At 40.2% G+C, this 19,114-nt stretch overlaps 1 protein-coding gene across 1 annotated transcript in view; it reads right to left on the reverse strand.

The window, feature by feature from the left end:
- The window catches only part of USH2A (usherin), a 686,658-nt gene extending 684,336 nt beyond the window's left edge, over positions 1–2,322 (reverse strand). Inside the window, 1 exon segment of the mRNA XM_025420646.3 lies at positions 1,847–2,322. Within this exon segment, the coding sequence (XP_025276431.3) occupies positions 1,847–2,322 (476 nt within the window).
- Between the last annotated feature and the right edge of the window lie 16,792 nt (positions 2,323–19,114).

A 19,114-nucleotide genomic window follows, 5' to 3' on the forward strand; every position in this document is an offset into this window, starting at 1 on the left:
TGTTTTTAACCCTTCAGTGGGTGGGTGGATTTTTGTAAATCACTGGGATGAAAGAGTTCTCTTAACCCCCTGCCTCCAGGTCTCCAGGTTTCAAACAACCTAAGAAGAGTTTGTCTCTACTCCTTTTTCTTGAGTTTAAATCAACAAGTTAAAATTTGACCATTACTCAAGAATGTATTTGCCAAATGCAGGCTTATTTTCCCAAGCTTACTGAAAATGCATTTCTTAATATGTTATTGATTATCTTCCTTGCTATTTTGTTTGCTTGTAAACATACTCGCTTTGGTAGATAATGAATGTGAGAGGAAGGCAGGTAGCAAAATATTTAGGAACTGGATTTATTCTGCTCCTGGATAAACAATAATTGGATAATCCATGCTTTGTTTGTTTTACTTATCTACTGCAAACACCCCGAAATTCCCCCAATTCCCATAGTTATTTTAGTTTTGAGAATGGAAACGACCTTGATGCATGGAAGTCTCCAGACCGTAAACCATGTGCCACTGCCTCTATCAATACCCCTCTGTCTTATTTATACAAAATGATACCAATAGAAGAAGAATTTGGTAGAGACATATCCCGTGGGGAAAACTTGGGAAAAAATAATTTTCCCTAGCCATATTTGTCAGCAGACAATTTTTTAAGACTCTTTGGGTACTCTTTACATAAACTGAGGAGGTTGGATTTACTGACATTTCAAACAGTAAAAAAACAAGGTTTGCTTTTGGGGGAGATACAGAAATAGAGATAATGGTTTGTGATCATTTTCACTCCAAATGAAGAAAAATGCCAACTTTCACTTGGCAAATGAAAACTAAACACCAAAGACATTTAAGTCATATTTGCTTATGAGATTATAAGACTTTTCTGGTTTGTTTCACAAGTTTTTAGCTATTTGGCCAACACTCTCAAACAAAGAAACTGTCACAAGGGGAAGAGCCAAAAGCCCTACAGGAAGACAAAAGATAAGCAAAAAATGCCTCAAAACTTCCTTACTTATTCAAATCTCCAGATTGGCTCTAAACACTTAGGGAAAACACGTTAGAGGTCAGTTTTAGAAACTATTACAGAATGAAAAACAGGTAATCACATAAACTAACATAAAACAATGTTAAGGAAGCCCCAGTCCAAACTCACCAAAGGCATTTCTACTGGTATCAATGGCATGGAAGCTTTGGGGAATCGCTTACGCTTACCTATATATTCCCTAACAGAAGGCACCACAAGGTAAAAGGCCAAAAGCTGTATCTTTTCAGTGTTAGGGGATTATTCATTTATTCAACTCCTATTATTGGGCATCTTCCATGAGTCGAACATCTCTTCCTGGGAAAATAAGGATGAATAAAACACAACCCTAAGCCCTTGGAGAGCTGCTATGCCTGGTTAAATTTTCATACTCTGGCAGGAGCGGGCTGGTTATAAAAACCTAGATCAGAACTTAGAAAATACCAATTATTTGTACTACTTGCCCCTTCCACCTTAAAACCCACAGTGAGCCTGGCTGAGCCTCTGAGGGCTAAGACCAAAGTTTTCACCCACCGGCTGGAAAATAAATGAGACGTGGAAACATGCCTGCCTGCAATGAAGCTATTTTAACAAATTCTTTTCTGAGGGCTCACTCGCCTATGAAAAGGAGGGGGAAAAAATTCTAAATTCAGGGCGGGGTGGGGGGGTGGGGGGGGGAAGGTTTGGATTGTAAACCCAAATGGGAAGACTACCATAGGCGTTGATGTTCCTGAATTCCAGAGTTAGCCTCCACTGCTGGTTAGGGGTCAAGTGGCAATGATCTTCACTACTAGGGATTGTGCAGGACCCCAGGAAAGCTTACACTCACTCTCCTACTTACATTACACCTTCTTGCTCGGGTTTCAGCCACACGGCTAAGGTAAAGGATGCCTCCAGCCTTGGAGAAGGAGGAGAGGAAAAGCAATCCTGCTGATTTCCAAAGATGAAACTGGTGGCGTTGCTCTGGCAGGCGGGACACAGGTCGTGCTTGTCCAGGGTGATGCAGCTGCGCAGGCCCGCGGGGAGCAGGGCGGTGTAGACGGGAGGGGAGGATCTGTGGGGGCAATCCTGGATGCAGAGGCGCTGGGTGCAGAGCCCGAGGCCCTCGGCGGCGGCAGAGGGGTGACAAAACGTGCTTCGCCCACAGGTCGCTTGGGGGGGCACAAGGGTCAGGCTCTTGAAAGCGCCCACGTTCTCCAGCCTGGGGAAGAGACCCTGAGGGGCGGCCAGGGAGATGGCAGCGAAAGACGCGAAGAGCAGAGCTTCGGGGACGCGGGTCAGGGGGCGGGCGCCCAGGGCCCGAGCCGGGCGCCGCATGGTCACAGCCGCGCACGCTCCCCCCGCGCCCGCCCGCCGCGCCCCGCAGCAGGTGCCTCAGGTGCCCCGGGGATGCTCCATGGCCCGCAAGGCGCGCAGCCGTCCTCACGCCCGGGCCACACCGCAGGCGGCCTTGGCGAGGGTGCACACATGGGGGGCCGCTGGGGGCTGGGGAGCAAACACAAAAAAAAGGGTCAAGGACAACCTGCCTCCCCCTTTGCAACGTAACTTCACCCCAAGCCCGAGGACCCTGAGCCCTGGACAACACACCTTGTTGAGCTTCTCAAAGCAAACAGCATTTTGAGGCACCCCGTCGGGAGGAAAAATACTCTTTTTTTTGCTCACTGTCCTGTGGGGCACTTGAGAAGCAGAGCAACCACTTACATAGTCATACACCCACGCACCTGCGCTACGTGGCTATACCCACGGGCACCCACGCCGAGGTCGACACAGATGCACTGATATTTCGTGCGACCCTATTTCGCCAGGCGGTATTGCAGGTTGCTAGCCACCCACCCAGCCCCGGGGAATTAGCACGATCGACTTAGCAAGGGAAAGAATTGCATGGACTTTTCTGTACACATGCACCTTAGGTTGTAGCGCACAGCTAACTTGCAGATGTCCGAAATAAAGCTGGCAAAGCACTTTGGGCCTCCCCCCCCCCCCCGCCCCCATCCCAGCATGTGCAGCAACTTTAAGCTCACGGTAAAGCTGATTAGAAACCCGACACCATCTGTCTGTCCTATGCCTTAGTATTTAGCAAACGTCTGTGTTCGTGTTTCCTCATATGACTACGTATTTGGAGGTTAAATATGGACCCCTAATAAGGTGTCAGTAATTGTATTGATAAATAAGCTGAATTACCATTTCTTTATTGCATCTCAACCAGTCCCTTCAGTGTGACAAATGGCTCTTCACAGGACCGCTGTCCCCCGTTGCCTGGCAACGCTGCGGTACCCCCCGCCCCAACCCTGGGTTACTCTCAGCAAATAGGCCACAGCAGCAGGAACGCTGCGAGGAAGACGTGGGTGCCCAAGGAGACTATTCTGCACGGCAAACACTTGGTTACCTGAAAACTCAGAGCGCAGTCTGCTTGGTGGCCCGTCTGGAACTGAGCTCCCCAAGCTTTCAGCAGGTGCTTCAGGCAGTGGGAGGGACCTGGAGGGGGCCAGGCATGCATAATGTTAAAGTAGCAGGACACCTTATCCTGTAATCTTCTTGGGGCTTCTCCCCTTTCCCTCTTTGCTGCACCTCGATCCATTTAATCGTGGAATCGAAAGGATCGGCCACCGTTCGACAGTAACACAAGGAGTAATTTCTAGTGCTCTCTCCTTTCTGGGCAATCGAATGGCTAAACCTTAACATATTGATGCCCTGGAAGCTTGGTCCATGGATGTGAGTTTCTGTCGCTGCTGCCTTCTTTGCCCCTGGAGGTCCCTCTCCCAAGTACACATTTCTCTACATCATGAGGAGCATCTGATGTTATTTCTAAATATTACATTTGGAAATGGGAGATTTTAATTCAACTACCGAAGTGATAGGATTATTGACTTTTTAGCTGCCTAAGTGGATATGAATACGTATATATTTATGAGTGCATGTTTGGTGTCGATTCTATCCAAGACTCTCTCTCTTCTACTCTCTGGGATATCTCATTCTAGATGAGAAATATCCTAAAGCAACTGATACTTCTATCGCTCCATACTTAGAAGTGGAAACCTGTTTGGAAAACAACTAGTCCACTGTGGTTCTGCTTTCTGTAAGTTATCTTATTTAGAGATATGTTTAGAAACGAGATAAAGGTTTTATAGTGTTTCTTCTGTAAGGCAGCCAGAGACAAACCCCAAGAATGACCTCTTCAACTTCTTTTACTTTCTCCTCAATGAGAGACCTGGACAGCACAACCTTTTGTCTATCAACCTGAGCAGAACTAGGTGCTTCTAGAGGAAACCTCTAACCTTTGTCAAAATATCCTATTTTCTACTTGTTGATTATTACAATCTTGCAAGAGTGAACTTCAATAAAAACAAATTCTAATGTAAGGCCTTGAGAATTTGAGAAAATTGGAAATAGATACTTTGGATGCAGTGAATTAGACAGATGCATTGTTCAGACCTGTTACAAAATATGCACGTATGTCTTAAAACAAGTTATCTGATCACTGGCTTCCCCTTATGCCTTGTGAATGAATCCAAGGCCTAACTTTTTAAATTGCGTAACTACAGCATATCTTTTGGGTCACCATTCTGGGGATAAGAGATCTTCTACCATAAAACTCCTGCTTTGTAGTAGGAAGTCATGACTCGAAATAGATAATCTAAGATTAGCGATTCTGCTCCACATTCACAAACTCTGCCTGTAATTTGCAAAGGCAGACAATGGATTGACACATCCCTCAACTTTTGCAGTTTGGTTCCTATCAATCCTGAGGACACATCTAGTAAATGAATCAGGCATCCACAGTTCCACCACCCATATTGCTGCCTGAGAAATAAGTATAGAAAAAAATAAAAGTGTACAGGAGGGAAGTTCAGCTAAACATGTAGCTGTAAGCTCTTGTCTTCTCCGTCTCCTCCTTCTTTTCCTTCTACTCCTTTTTCTTCTTTCATATATTTCTGTGGATTCATGGGGGTGGTTCTGGTTTGGAGCAGCTTGGCTGAGTTTGGAAGGTCTGATTTGGCCTCGCTCTTTCAACTAGCAGTTGTCTTGACAGTCATGGGAGCCTACCCCAGGCTCATTCTGAACATAGCAGAAAAATTCCCAGCACCGTAAGATGGGAGGCTGCCATGTGCAAGTAATTTTCATGCCTCTGCTTGCATCACATTTGCTGATGTCCCATTGACCAGAGCAAGTCACATAACCAACACCCCATTGACCAGAGCAAGCCACATAACCAAGCCCAGACTCGAGGGCTATAAAATAGATTCCACTCTTCAAAGAAGGAATGGCAAAGTCACACTACAAAGGGACACACACACAGAATGGAAAGAATTTGTGACCATTTTGTGATCTACCCCCAGAGAGTTGCTCACAATTTCTTTGTCTAGTTGTAAAGACACCTTGTCACATTGAATCACTATTGCCTTGTTTTGAAAAAGTCAAGAAAATGGTAGTTTAGATACGTAACACTAAGCAAGTTCATACTCATTCTGGAAAAGCTTACTCTAATAAGCTTAGTTTTTCAAGCACTTAAGAGTAAGTTTTGATAGGCAAAATCAAGATGTATTTTTTGTTCCTGGGTTTTTAGAACCCCTGGATTTGCTATTAAAATGGTTGAACTTCTGGCATAACTGATCAAGAAAAAATAATAGATGTATAATAATATTGGGTATGAAATTACAGGCATACACTATAGATATAACCTGATTATAAATATAAGAAAATATTGTAGACAAATTTATGATAATTCGGCTTGAATTCTTAGCAAAATTAGACAAATTCCTAAAAACATTTCCAATGTAAGCTAATTTGAGAAGAGAACTAGAGACAACCCAAATTAAACTAATTCTGATTTTTATACTCTTGCAAATGGAATAAAAGAGAACATTTCCCAACTTATTTTATGAGGCTAGTATAACTTTGATATACATATTAAAGAAAAAAAGAAGATAAAAAGAAAAATTATAGACCATTCTCACTAAGGTACATAAACAAACAAAAAAAAAATTCTGAATAAAATATAAGCAAATTGAATCCAGAAATGTATAAAAAGATTAAATCTCCTGACCAAGTTGGGTTCATTTCAGAATTACAAAATTTACTCGAATTTAAAAATATGTTAATGTTTATGTTAACCATAAAACTATATTAATGAAAAAATTCATGTGATTTGTTTAGGACCAAAACCCTTAAAAATTTTTAATTTAGAATCAAAAACTATCTAGAACCAGAGCCCTTAAAAAACGAAAAACATAACTTGACATAAGTCTAGCACTTTTGTAAAATCAGGAATAGAACAAGGACACACACCATCACTACCTCTGTTAACTATTTCGCTAGTCAGTGCACTGAATAAGGAAAATAAATACTGAGGTAAGTACTGAGGTGATTATCAGATGTGATATATCTCTCTAGATAACACAATCTAAAGACAAATATTTGGGGCACCCGGGTGGCTCAGGGGTTGAGCATCTGCCTTCAGCTCAGGTCATGATCCTGGGATCTGGGATCAGGTTCCCTGCACAGAGCCTGCTTCAACCTCTGCCTGTGTCTCTGTCTCTCTCTCTCTCTGTGTCTCTCATGAAGAAATAAAAAGAAAATCTTTTCAAATAAAAATAAATAAATAAATAAATAGAATAGAATAAAGACAAATATTTGACCTGAAGAGAAGATTTATATATGATTCATGCTGTTGCTCAGTTCCTGGGGCTCTCTTTTTTTTCGAGGCTACATCCTACTTGACCCCTTGTCAAGTTAGAGGTGGCCATGTGACGTGCTTTAGCTAATGAAATATGAGCAGCGACATGTGCCATTGCCAGGGTGAAGCTACAAGTAGCGGTGTGCAATTTACTATGCTTGCTCACTTCTCTCTTTCTCTCTGCCATGTCCAGATGGTGCTGCTCTGTCGGCCTCTTTCCCTGACTGGGAAGACATAGATCAGAGTCCCCCCTGCCGACCCTGTTGGACATGTAACATGTGTAAGAAATAAACTTTTAGTGTTTCAAGGAACTTTTTTGAAATTTTGATATTCTTTATTAACACAGAATAATTTAGCCCAATCTGATAGAGCGAGCAATGGACAAAAATCCATTGCACTTCTCGATGCCAGCGAAAGAATGAAAGCAGACCAGAAAATGTAACTAACCAAAAGACGCAATGTATAGTATAAAGTACATAGGAAGAAATCTAAAAAGTGCATTACTACTATGAAAAAAAAAACACAGTTAATCTTTATTGATTAACATTCAAGAGACCTAAAACAAAGGGAGAGATATATTATGTTCTTGGATTAAATGACTATCATAAGGATTAAGTTTTTAGATGGTAATCTATTAATCCAATGCAATTCCTATAAAAATCACAACAGAGTTATTTATGGCACTTGACAAACTTGCTCTAGAGTGTATACAGAACAAAGAGCTAACAGGATCCAAGGCACTGCTGAAGTAGAAGCAAGTTAACAAGAGTCTATCTTGGCTAACAGATTTTAGGACAAATATGAAAGCCATATAAATTAGGAGGGTATAACATCAGAGCAGAGAGAGAGAAAAAAATCCAATAGAAACCTAAAGAACCGCAAGAAAATACTCACATATCTATAGGGACTTAAATATTTGTTTCTGCATATCATTAGGAAAAACACAAGTCGATAAGAGTTGTAAGGAAAATTAATTACCCTTACTAGAAAATAAAAGGAAATTGGATCCCAATCTCTGACCAAATATAAAAATTACCATATACAGGGAGATTGAGACTTAAGTGAAAGAAACACAACTTTAAAATTAAAGAAGACACTTTAATGACCTTTGAGACAGGAATGTATTTATTTATTTTTTTAAGATTTATTTATTTGAGAGAGAAGTAGAGAATGAGGAGGGGCAGGCGGGGAGAGAAAAACTTAAACTGACTTCACACTGAGCGTTTACTCTGATTTGCGGCTCAATCTCATGACCCTGAGATCAGGACCTGAGCCAAAAATCACAAGTCGGATGCTTAGCCAACTGTACTACCCAGTCACACCAGGAATGTATTTCTTTTTCTTTTTCTAAGATTTTTTTTTATCTGTTTATTCATGAGAGACACAGAGAGAGAGAGGCAGAGACATAGGCAGAGGGAGAAGCAGGCTCCCTAAGGGGAGCCAGATGCAGGACTCGATCCCAGGACCCCAGGATCACAACCTGAGCCTAAAGCAGACGCTCAACCACTGAGCCACCCAGGCGTCCCTTCAGGAATGTATTTCTTAAAAGAGGACAAAACCTAAGAGATGAATCAATGTTACTACATTAAAGCTAAGAACTTCTGCCCAGATATCCTCCTAAGGTGGTAACATAAGCCACTTAGGAGACATGTCACACACAACGGAAAAAAGATCGCTGTACAGAATGCTCACACAATTGCTACAAATCAAAAGATAAATACCGGAATTTTTAACAAGATGTGATGTGAACAACCATTTCACAGAACAGTAAACACAAGGATCCAATAAGCTTATAGGGGGTGTTCAACTTTATCAGCAATCAGGGAAGGGCAATTTAAAGCCACAGTGAGATTTTACTTAGATAGTACAAATTTTATTTTTCTTACCTTTTCTTTGTTATTTTGTTTTTATTGAAGTTTGATTCACCCACATATAGTACAAATTTTAAGTCAGGAAAATGCCAATTTTGATGGACAGTAGGTAGGAACGGAAACTCTAGATATTTCTGGCGGAAGAGGAAATTGAGGTAAGTGCTTCAAAGAACAATTTGGCATATTTAGAAAAGCTGAAGCTACATATATCCTAGGAAAGTTCCCACGTGGGCACCTTCATTAGAACACCTTAGCAGAGGACGTATGCCAGGAGTGGGCTCTGCGGACGCACAGCAGCTGGTTAGGGTACTACTGCCAGAAGGCTAGCAACCGCTCAATGCCTGTGACAAATATCAATAAGTTGTCATCCTATTACAATGAATTCTGCTGCTTATCTCATTCTGCATTATTTTTTTTTCTTATTTATTCTGCTTTGCTCCTGTCTTTTGCAGTTTTCTGTGATACAAGTTGGCTGTGGAAACAGTTCTCCAATCAATTACAGCAGGTTTCTTCTGCCCCAAGTTAAAGCGGGCAGGCACAGTTAAAGCACATTTCAAAAGAGGAGGAAAAACAACTACTTCCCTCCCCCACCCCATACATTTTCTTTTTCTTTTAAAATTACATAAGGACCAGATGAGCACCATAGAAAAGATTTTTAGAGACAAAGTGAACGACCTCAGCCGCATGGCACAGTCATCTACTCATTACGCCTCTGCCATTAGAATGTTTACCTTTTCCTACAAACATGAAGCACGCATTTCCCACACAAAACAGATTCAACATTCTGCAGAAGTTTAGGAAAATGCTTCCTATCTTTGAAAATTCTCTTCCATTTTCTTTTGCGATTTTCTGAGCCAGTACAACTCCTCGCAATGCTTACAATTCAGGGAGTAAAATGAAATCACTTTTTTTTTTTTTCTTGGTGAATAGCAATAATTTGCCTATCATTTGGTTTCCAAATTCTCACTAAGGCTGCTAATGATACAAGGTAGCTAAGAATAAATCTAAGAAAGAGTATGTGGGTAAAAGTGACATGTGTCACTTGCAGGAGAAAGTTTAAAGAAGCCGGGGCTGGAGTGGCCCCCTCTCATGATGTGCTGATTATATCAAGAGGCAGCATATTCAGCAGGGTGCAGTTTTCCAAATGTCCACAACACCTTGAACACCCTGATTACCCACAATGTGCAGGTAACATGAAGGACGTGGAGCAAAAGCAAGAAATAAACCCAGAGGGTTTTAAGCCTTTGAGATTTTAGGGTCATTTTTCATGAGAGTAGGGACTATGCCATGTGGTACACAGGACCTGCTGCATTTCCTTTTTTTTTTTTTTTTTTTTTCCTGCTGCATTTCCTAACACACCTATACAGGCCCTGGGATCAAAGTGGACTCGAGAACAAGGCTGGTATGGTGTGTGGACCACTAACACCTAATCTGCATCCACAGAAGCACATTTCCTCCTGTCAGCTGGCAGGGCTGACCCTGCAGAGTGGAAGCATCTCCTTGCAGTGCCTAGAAGGGAGTTGCTGCAGCTTTTAATTTTCCAGTTATAGCTGCGAAAGCCACAGCTATTCGGCCCACAGAGGCTAGTGTTGGATCCAGCGGTCAGCAAATGAATACAACCAAGCAAAACCTGACCACAATCTCCTCACATGGGTCTTGGAAAAGGAGATAATTTATTCTGGCAAGCAAAACTCTCCCAGAGAGGGAGAGCCCCAACAAGGGCCTGTGGGAAGAAGAGGACAGGTAAAGGTATGGCTGGGCCAGAAGAATAGCACAGAAGCTAGTCAGTTGAGAGAAAATAACCAGAACCGTTGACAGGGGCATTTTGTGTGAACAGGTCTCACTGCCAGTCACCCACCCCAGGAGGCAGGGCAACTAGAAAAGTTCCCCTTTATACCACATCTCTGCCTTAAGTGTCAGGCAAAAGCTATACCTTAATTACAGGAAAATCCACTATGCCAGAGAAGGGCAGCCTCCTTTCTTGGAATGGGTTAGCGATATAGCCAGGGGCTCCATGGAAATGGACTTCTCACCATTGTTGGATTCTCACAGCGAGGCCTAGAACCTTGATAATGATGCATTCGCCTCCTTGAGAATATCAGCAACTTCAGAACATCCTACAGCCAAGGATAAACACCCCAGGAAAAGATAAACCCCAGGACAGCACTCCCTCATGGAGCCAGAGACATGCCCGCAGGAATGTGATCCTTGAGGGCTTAGTCGGCCACAGTGAAGGGATGTTTCCCAGTCTGAGGAGACAGTTACTTGGAAAGACAAGCAAAGCATCATGCCTCACTGCTGTGGCTTAGCCCCATCTCCCATAGATGTAGAAAAGCTGGTGAGGGAAGTCTGTTTTAGGAAACCCCTCCTTCTTCACCCCCTAAAATAATAAAAAGTTAGATGAATGAACCATATTCCCTCCATCACCCAGAAGATTAGGGCAGGTGGTCAACCACTTAGTGGTTAAGAATGCAAGCTCCAGACACAGCCTGGGGTAGAAACCTGGCTCCCCTGCCTAATGCCTGTGTGTTGTTGGCTGGTTACATTTTTTGCTTTGGCTTCCTCATCCACAAAATGAAAATGTGACCTATCTCCTAGGGTTTTGGGGGGATTAGATGAAGAGAACAAAAGCACTGACCGGGTTTTCACTGCTAGTGTTCTTTTTTTTAAAAATATTTATACTTAATGAGATAGTTTGAAACTGTACATCCAAAGGCAAATAAAACAAGTAAATTTGGAGGAAATGCTACCATTTAATATTTCCCTGTCATTAGAGTTTACCAAACATTCCCATAGATTACTTCACTTGACCTTTATGACCACTCTACAAACTCAACAGAGACAATCACTCCAAAAATACACATGAAGAAAATGAGAATCAGAGCTTAAGTGGCTTGCTCAAAGTCACTTGACTGGTAAGTGGCAAAGCCTAGACAAAGCCCAGATTATCTGGATTGAGCCTCGTACTTGTCATTTTATACTAAAGTTGAACTAAGCAGGTTTCACGGAAGTGGTGGGGTGTTGAATTGTGCCTGGAATGTTGAGTTTTTATAGAGAACAATGAGCATTAGATTGACAGAAACAATCTAAGTGAAGACCCTGAGCTCAGAATAAAGACTGTCCCGCATTTATGGGACACATTTTTCCTGTAGAAAAAGGTAGAGAAATACAATTCAGCTCTCTAAGGTAGAACTGATCAGATTTCCAGATTTTTCTGCAAAATGTTTGAAAGTTTAACAAGGGTACTATAAAGCAACTTTGAAGAGTTTTTTATTCAATATCTAGGTCCTATCAGTTCTTATTCTATTGCCTTGATCAAGATTGTTGAACACATGTTCTTATACTTCTTAAATTATGCAAACTCTCTGATGATCCAAGAATTGTATTTGTTTGAGGCATAAAAGCCTCACATCGATATTTCAGGTTACACTGGGACAGGAGGAGAACTTGATACCATTGATAGCATGTGGCAGGCCATCTAATTCCTGTCCATTCTTTCTTCTCAGCCTGGGTAAGGGCCCAGAGTGAGCCTGGCAGGTGAATTCAAGAGTGGCTTTCTAGCTCTGCGCCTGGCAGCGAAGTAACAGCTGGGAAGCAGTATGGGACAGGTCGCGGCAGGCAAGTTAATGGCTGGTGAGCAGCACAAATAGGTGGGTGTGGGTCTGAAAATGAAAATGACACAATGTGGAGAAGGACAGCAGGCAAGCAGAGCAAAGACCTGAGCTCAAGCCAAACAGACAATCGGCAATAATTAAGGGTCAAGTTTCTAGAAAGGGCTGTACCCTCAGAATGACATGGTGCTTCTTTCACAAAGTGGGAAAGCTCTGGATTGCCTGAAACCCATGGGTCTGTGGTTTCGAAATGTTTTTGAAAAAGTGTCATTTTCTTGAGGGGGAAAACATGAAGACAGAGCAGGACGCGTGGCACATGGAGCTAAGCAGGGAGGGTGGTATATTTGGTCTTCAAAACTCAATCCAATTGAATAACATCTAAAATAAAGTGAGTGAAAATTAATGTGTGCTACATTTAAAGGAAATGGAGAACACATAAGTCATGAGGATGGGAACAAAAATTGCTTTGCTTTGAAGAAAAAAAACAAACATTATGTGTTTGAAAGATTTTTTGGTTTCAATTGTGGGGAAATAATATGGAATATGCTATAAGCAGTAAACTCTTCTAGAAGGACTTTGTAATTCTCCATTGTTACTTACTCATGTGGCTTATTCATATAATTTTTAGGTTCCGAAGCTGAAGTCTTCAAGAAGAGGAGAGCAAGAAATAGAAAAATGATTAGGACAGTAAAATTGGAATGAAGTAGTTCTACAGAACAGTTTCTGAAACATATGCAAACACTATCACCTATTGGTGTAATTAAAACAGGTAGTTTGAGAAATAAGAGGCGTTACTTAGAAATTGCAAATAAGAGAAGTGATATGACCCTCAATCATGATAGGACCAAATATTATTTGATTTTGAACAAACCCGGTTTCCTGATGCCCAAAACAACATGATTCCTACCTTACCCCATACACATGAATGTATTTGATTACTATGTAAAAACCAAAATGTACATGAAGAAAGTAATGAAGGAATATGAGCCTGTGAGCAATTTTTTGAAATAATAGCACTACTAATAATAATGCTGCATGCACAGTATGTGTCAGATACTATATGGAAAATAATAACCTCATCTAATATTAAGCAATAGTTAATACTGCCCCTATTTTAGATATCAGGATATTGAACCCTGGATATTAAATAATTTTTTAAAGTCTCACAATTAATATTTAGGGGGAAAACAAGATTCAAATCTACCTCCATCTAAATCTTCACCACAATGCCAGGTTGTTCTTAAAAGCATTAATCTCAGAGAGCATCCCAGTAGTAGACTTTTTCTTTTATTCTAAACATATCCCTTAAAATAATTTAGGTGATAGTAAGCATCTACAGTCTACCAGGCACTGGACTACACTAATTAATGAATGAAAACAAATCCTAAGAAAACCCTTAAAATTGAGGATTGGCCTTTTGCTTTAAGAAAAAAAAAGATTTATTCCAGGAGGGAATAGAAAGCCCTTAGTTTAATTGTGATCCACAGAAGCAGCATCTTTTGGCTATAGTATGTTCAGATGTTTCCAGTTCTGTTGTTCTAAAATAACATTAATAGAGCACGTTTAGAAGGATTAATTGAGAAAAAGCCATGAAGATGGGAAAAAATTTGGAGTAAAGCACAGTTTTGAATGAGTACTTGGTAAGATTGAAGTTATTGGCAATAAGGGAATCACTTTATGTAGGGGCAAATGAATCGACTATAATTTTAACCTAAAGTACCACTATAGGGGTTGTAAAATTCTTTCTACTTGGATAAATACTCTCTATTTCAATTGCAGCGTGCATTGAGAATGCAATAAAGAGTAACCTAACTTAACAAGACACTCTGACCACAAAAAAGGAACTCTTTGTTAGGCAGTTGCAAGACTGACCACCAGAACTGAAATAGAATTAAAATAAAGCCTTCAAATAACTCATCAAAAGCAGAGTAGAGCTCAAAAGAAATAAGTAGTATGGGCAAAGGTCTGATGAGACATATAACAGGTGACACACTATATCCTCAGCGACCTATGAGAAAGGGCCACTGCACATGATTATGTCATGTCCAGTTGAATATCAACACATAACTAGTAATTAATGATTTGTTGAATGAATGAAGGAGGGAATAAATGATTCAAATCTGGAATGCCCCTCATGGTTGGGATGCTAACCTGTATGCTGGACAGCCATGCTCTATGCTCCAGTTTTATCTTCAGGTGATATATAAAACTCAGAACTATAGCAAGATGCAGTAGCTTTGAGAGCTCCTAAAAACACCAACATAAGGTAGAGTAAGATGTGGAAGACTGACAGGCAGGGAGAAACCAAAAGAGTCAGAGGGGAAAAATAAAAAGAATTTGAAAGAGGGCCAAAAGTTCCAAACGGATTTTTTTAAAAGTCAACACTGGTCTCTATGAATTTGGTTACAGTAGTTACCTCATATGAGTGGAGTCATACAATATTTGCTCTTTTGTGTCTAGCTTATTTCACTCAGCATAAAATCTTATTTTAAAAAGAGTTTATGTATTGATTTGATAGAATCATCACAAGCAGAGGAAGCAGCAGAGGTAGAGGGCAAAGCAGGCTCCCCACCAAGCAGAGCTCCTGGTGCAGGGCTTGATCCTGGGATCACGACCTGAGTCAAAGGCAGACACTTAACCCTCTGAGACACCCATGTGCCCAATCACTTAACATGTTCTCAAAGTTCATTCATTTTCTAGCATAGGTCAGAATTTCCTACCTTTTTTAAGGCTGGATAATATTCCATTTTAAGTATATATCACATTTTCCTTATCCCTACATCTGTTGATGGATACTAGAGTTACTTTGGTTACTGAAAATAATGATGCTATGAATATTGATGTACAAACATCTACTCAGGTCCCCGGTTTCAATTCTTTTGGGTATGTACCCAGAAGTAGAATTGATGGATCACATAATAATTCTATGTTTAATGTTTTAAGGATCTACCATAGTGTTTTTTTATAGTGGCAGTACCATTTATATTCCTACCATCAATTCACAAACGTTTAAATTTCCCCATACTTAAAATAAATAAATAAATAAATAAATAAATAAATAAATAAATAAATAAATAAATTTCCCCATACTCTCACTAACACTTATTACTTCCTGATTTGGTTTTGTTTTGTTTTGTTTTCATTAATAGCCATCTTATTGAGTATGAAGGAATATTTTATTGTGGTTTTATTAGCATTTCCCCATGACTAGTGATGTTAAATACTTTTTCATGTGCTCACAGACTGTGTATGGATTTTGACATAAATTTATACCTAAACACATAAAAATCAATTGTCCAAATTTCTTTTTTGTGATTACTGTATCGTTTTATGCTTAAAACTTTATAAACTTTCCTGTGATCTACAAGACACTCATTCTGTAGTATCATTTTTAATTCAAGTATTGTTTTTAAAGTTAACTATTAACAGAGCACCGTTTATTAAGATCATCTGCATTTCTACTATAAATGTGATAGTGGCACTTTTATCATACAAAACATTATTATATATAAGATTTGTTTCTGAACTGTCTTATCAGCTAAAGGATTCTTTGGATCTTATACCTTGACTTCATTAGATATAAAAAGAATTACATTATGTCTTAATAACAAGCGAAATAAGTAACCCCTTTATTTCCCCATTTTTTGAAAAAGTTCTTGATGCTTCTTTCAATTATTCTTTTCTTTAAGATTTATTTATTTATTTGAGAGAGAGAGAGAGAGAGAGAGAGAGAGAGAGAGATGGGGATGAGGAGCAGAGGGAGAGACAGAGAGAGAGAATCTCGGGTAGACTCCTCCAGTGAGTGCAGAGCTTGACACAGGCTCAATCTCACAACCCTGAAATCATGACCTGATCTGAAATCAAGTCAAGCGCTCAACCAATTGAGCCAGGAACATGGTCCATCTTTATGTTTATTGATGACTTCTTTTAAATTATCAGGTCAAGGTGTTTAATTACAATTATTCATAAAGTTCTCAAATATTTCTTGTTATTATTCTTATGTAATTCATATTTTCTCAAAATGTCATATATGACTTTTTTTCATGTATGACAATGGTCATTTAAACACTAAAACATTTATTAATTATAATTATTAATTAAACAGTATTTTTTTAATTTATTTATGATAGTCACACAGAGAGAGAGAGAGAGAGAGAGAGGCAGAGACATAGGCAGAAGGAGAAGCAGGCTCCATGCACCGGGAGCCCGACGTGGGATTCGATCCTGGGTCTCCAGGATCGCGCCCTGGGCCAAAGGCAGGCGCCAAACTGCTGCGCCACCCAGGGATCCCCTAATTAAACAGTATTAAATGTATAAATGACCATTGTTATATATGAAAAAGATACACATATATGTGTATGTGTATATATATATGTGTGTTTGTGTGTGTGTGTATATAAAAGACATATTTATATCTGGTCACCTTATTGAAATATATTTCAAGTTTCCAGTTAACTTAGGTCTTAATTGCAGAATATCAATTGCAGAGCTATGATAATATACATTCTATCTCCTAAGAGAATGATTAGAATGATTCTTTCACTGTCAGAAAACTATAAGGCCAAAACTGCAAAAATCAATTAATCTATTAAAATGTCCAACAATGGTCAGCCCAGGTGGCTCAGTGGTTTAGCTCTGCCTTTGGCCCAGGGGCTGTTCCTGGAGACCCCGGATCAAGTCCCATGTCAGGCTCCCTGCATGGAGCCTGCTTCTCCCTCCTCCTGTATCTCTGCCTCTCTCTCTCATTCTCTCTCTCTCTCTCTCTGTGTCTCTCATGAATAAATAAATAAAATCTTTAAAAAAATAAAAAAATAAAATGTCCGACAGTGGGGTGCCTGGGAGGCACAGTCAGTTACGCATCTGCCTTTGGCTCAGGTCATGATCCCAGGGTCCTGAAATTGAACCCTGCATCAGGCTCCCTGCTCCATAGGGAACCTGCTTCTCCCTGCCCCTCTGTCCCTCTGCTCCTGTTCTCTCTCTCACTCACTCTCTCTCAAATAAATAAATAAAATATTTTTTTAAATGTCAACACTATGTTTTGTATTTCTAGAGTGTTAGTGTCATATTGCTTGTACAAATTTTAATTCACATTTCAAAAAGATTTGTTTCCATTTTGATATAACAATGTAACATATTTTATTGATAGGTTATTAAATGTTAGATACCTCTACATTTTTGGAGGCAAACCCACTTGGTTGTGGTTGTTTATTCTTTTGATATGTAAGTGGATTAGATGTTGTGGTATTTTATTTAGGAGTTTACATTAATATACATGGATTAGAGGACAATTTTTATAAGATTTTTATATTTAGTTTTGTTACTTTACTAAAATAATTTGGCAAGTTTTCCTTCATTGACTGTGTTCTGGAAAGATGTTTATAAAATGGGAATTAAATGTCCTTGGAAATTTTGGAAGAATTCAGAACAAACCCAAGTGGCCCTAGTGCTTTTTTTGGGAAGGGGGTATAATTATGGAATAATTTTAAAATTCCTTCCCAAAGAAAAATTCCCCAGAGAAGTGATGTCAGTAAGATGGCACAGTAAGAAGCCCAGAACCCTTCTAATCCCAACAAAAATACCAATTCAGCAACAACTGATAGCCAAATTCCTTCTGTGAGAAATAAAAACTGAAAGGCTCCTGAACCCCAGATGAACAAAATACCAAGATCACCAAAGCCAGGATTCAAGACACCTTATCACCAGAAACTCTGCCCTTGGCACAGTGCCATGCAATCATAAAGAGACACACTGGCTCTTGAATTTTCCTCATGGGAAGGAGAGAGTTGGTTCATGCATTCAGCATCTCACTTTTCAAAAGTGAATCTCCAAATGTCTGGCTTCTGACTTGCCAGTCTTGGAGCTCTGAGGGGTTTGGAACAGTCTACCTGCATAGGAGATAATGGAGACAATGACTTGACTAGTAGATATCAAGGCTCTCCATCCCCTACTACCCTAGCTTAGCACAGAGAAAAAGAATCTTGCTTCTCAGCTTGCCTCTGGAGTGACAAAGGGTTGATCCATGTGTCTAATGCCTCAACCTCTCCAGGGATACACAGAGAATGGGCAACTCTCTTCTCAGTCTTAGACTTCTGATGAGTCAGAAATAGTCTAGCTATCTAGGGGCAGTTAAGAACAGGGACAGAGATTCTGGCTGGCAGTTGCCATAGTCCCATGTCCCTGTTGAGCACACAGTGAATAGATGAATAACCCAGGTCACAGCTTCTTCCTAGAGAGGGAAGGAGTTGGACAGTGTCTAATGACCCAACTATTCTAGGAGTGGCCAGGGCAATGTGATTCAGTTTCATTTTCCCCAGTGCATTGGCAGGACACTAGATACCTGGGGACTGCAAAAAGAACAAAGAATTTGAGTTAGACTACCCAAAAATTTTGAGAGACTCACCAGAATCTCTAGGGGGGCTGGTTGGTAGGTGTCTCCTCTGGTATAAGACCAATCTGTTAAGAATAAGAGAGGTGGTCATGTTGCCTAATGTGAAAGCACCAGAACAGAGTCAAAGAAAATGAAAAATTAGGCCAAGATATTCCAAATAAAGAAAGAAAATTACTCTCTAGAAACAGAGCCTAATGAAATGGAGTTACATAATTTACCTGATATGGAATGCAAAACAATGGTTTTAAAGATGCTTAGTGAGTTCAAGAAAGTAATGTATGAACAAAATGAAAATTTCAACAATAAGAAAATATTAAAATGAAATCACAGTGTTGCCTGGGTGGCTCAGTTGGTTAAGTGTCTGCCTTCAGGTTGGGTCATGATCCCAGGGTCCTGGGATTTAGCCCTGAATCAGGCTCCCTGATAAGCAAGGAGTATGCTTCTCTCTCTCCCTCTGCCCCTCCCCTCTGCTCATACTTTCTCTTTTTTGTTCTCTCTCTCTCTCCTTCTCTCAAATAAATAAGATCTTTAAGAAAAAATAAAAAGAAATCACAATGCTGAAGAA

The sequence above is a fragment of the Canis lupus genome, chromosome 38 (genome assembly GCF_003254725.2).
Source record: "Canis lupus dingo isolate Sandy chromosome 38, ASM325472v2, whole genome shotgun sequence".
In the NCBI taxonomy this organism is placed as follows: domain Eukaryota; kingdom Metazoa; phylum Chordata; class Mammalia; order Carnivora; family Canidae; genus Canis; species Canis lupus.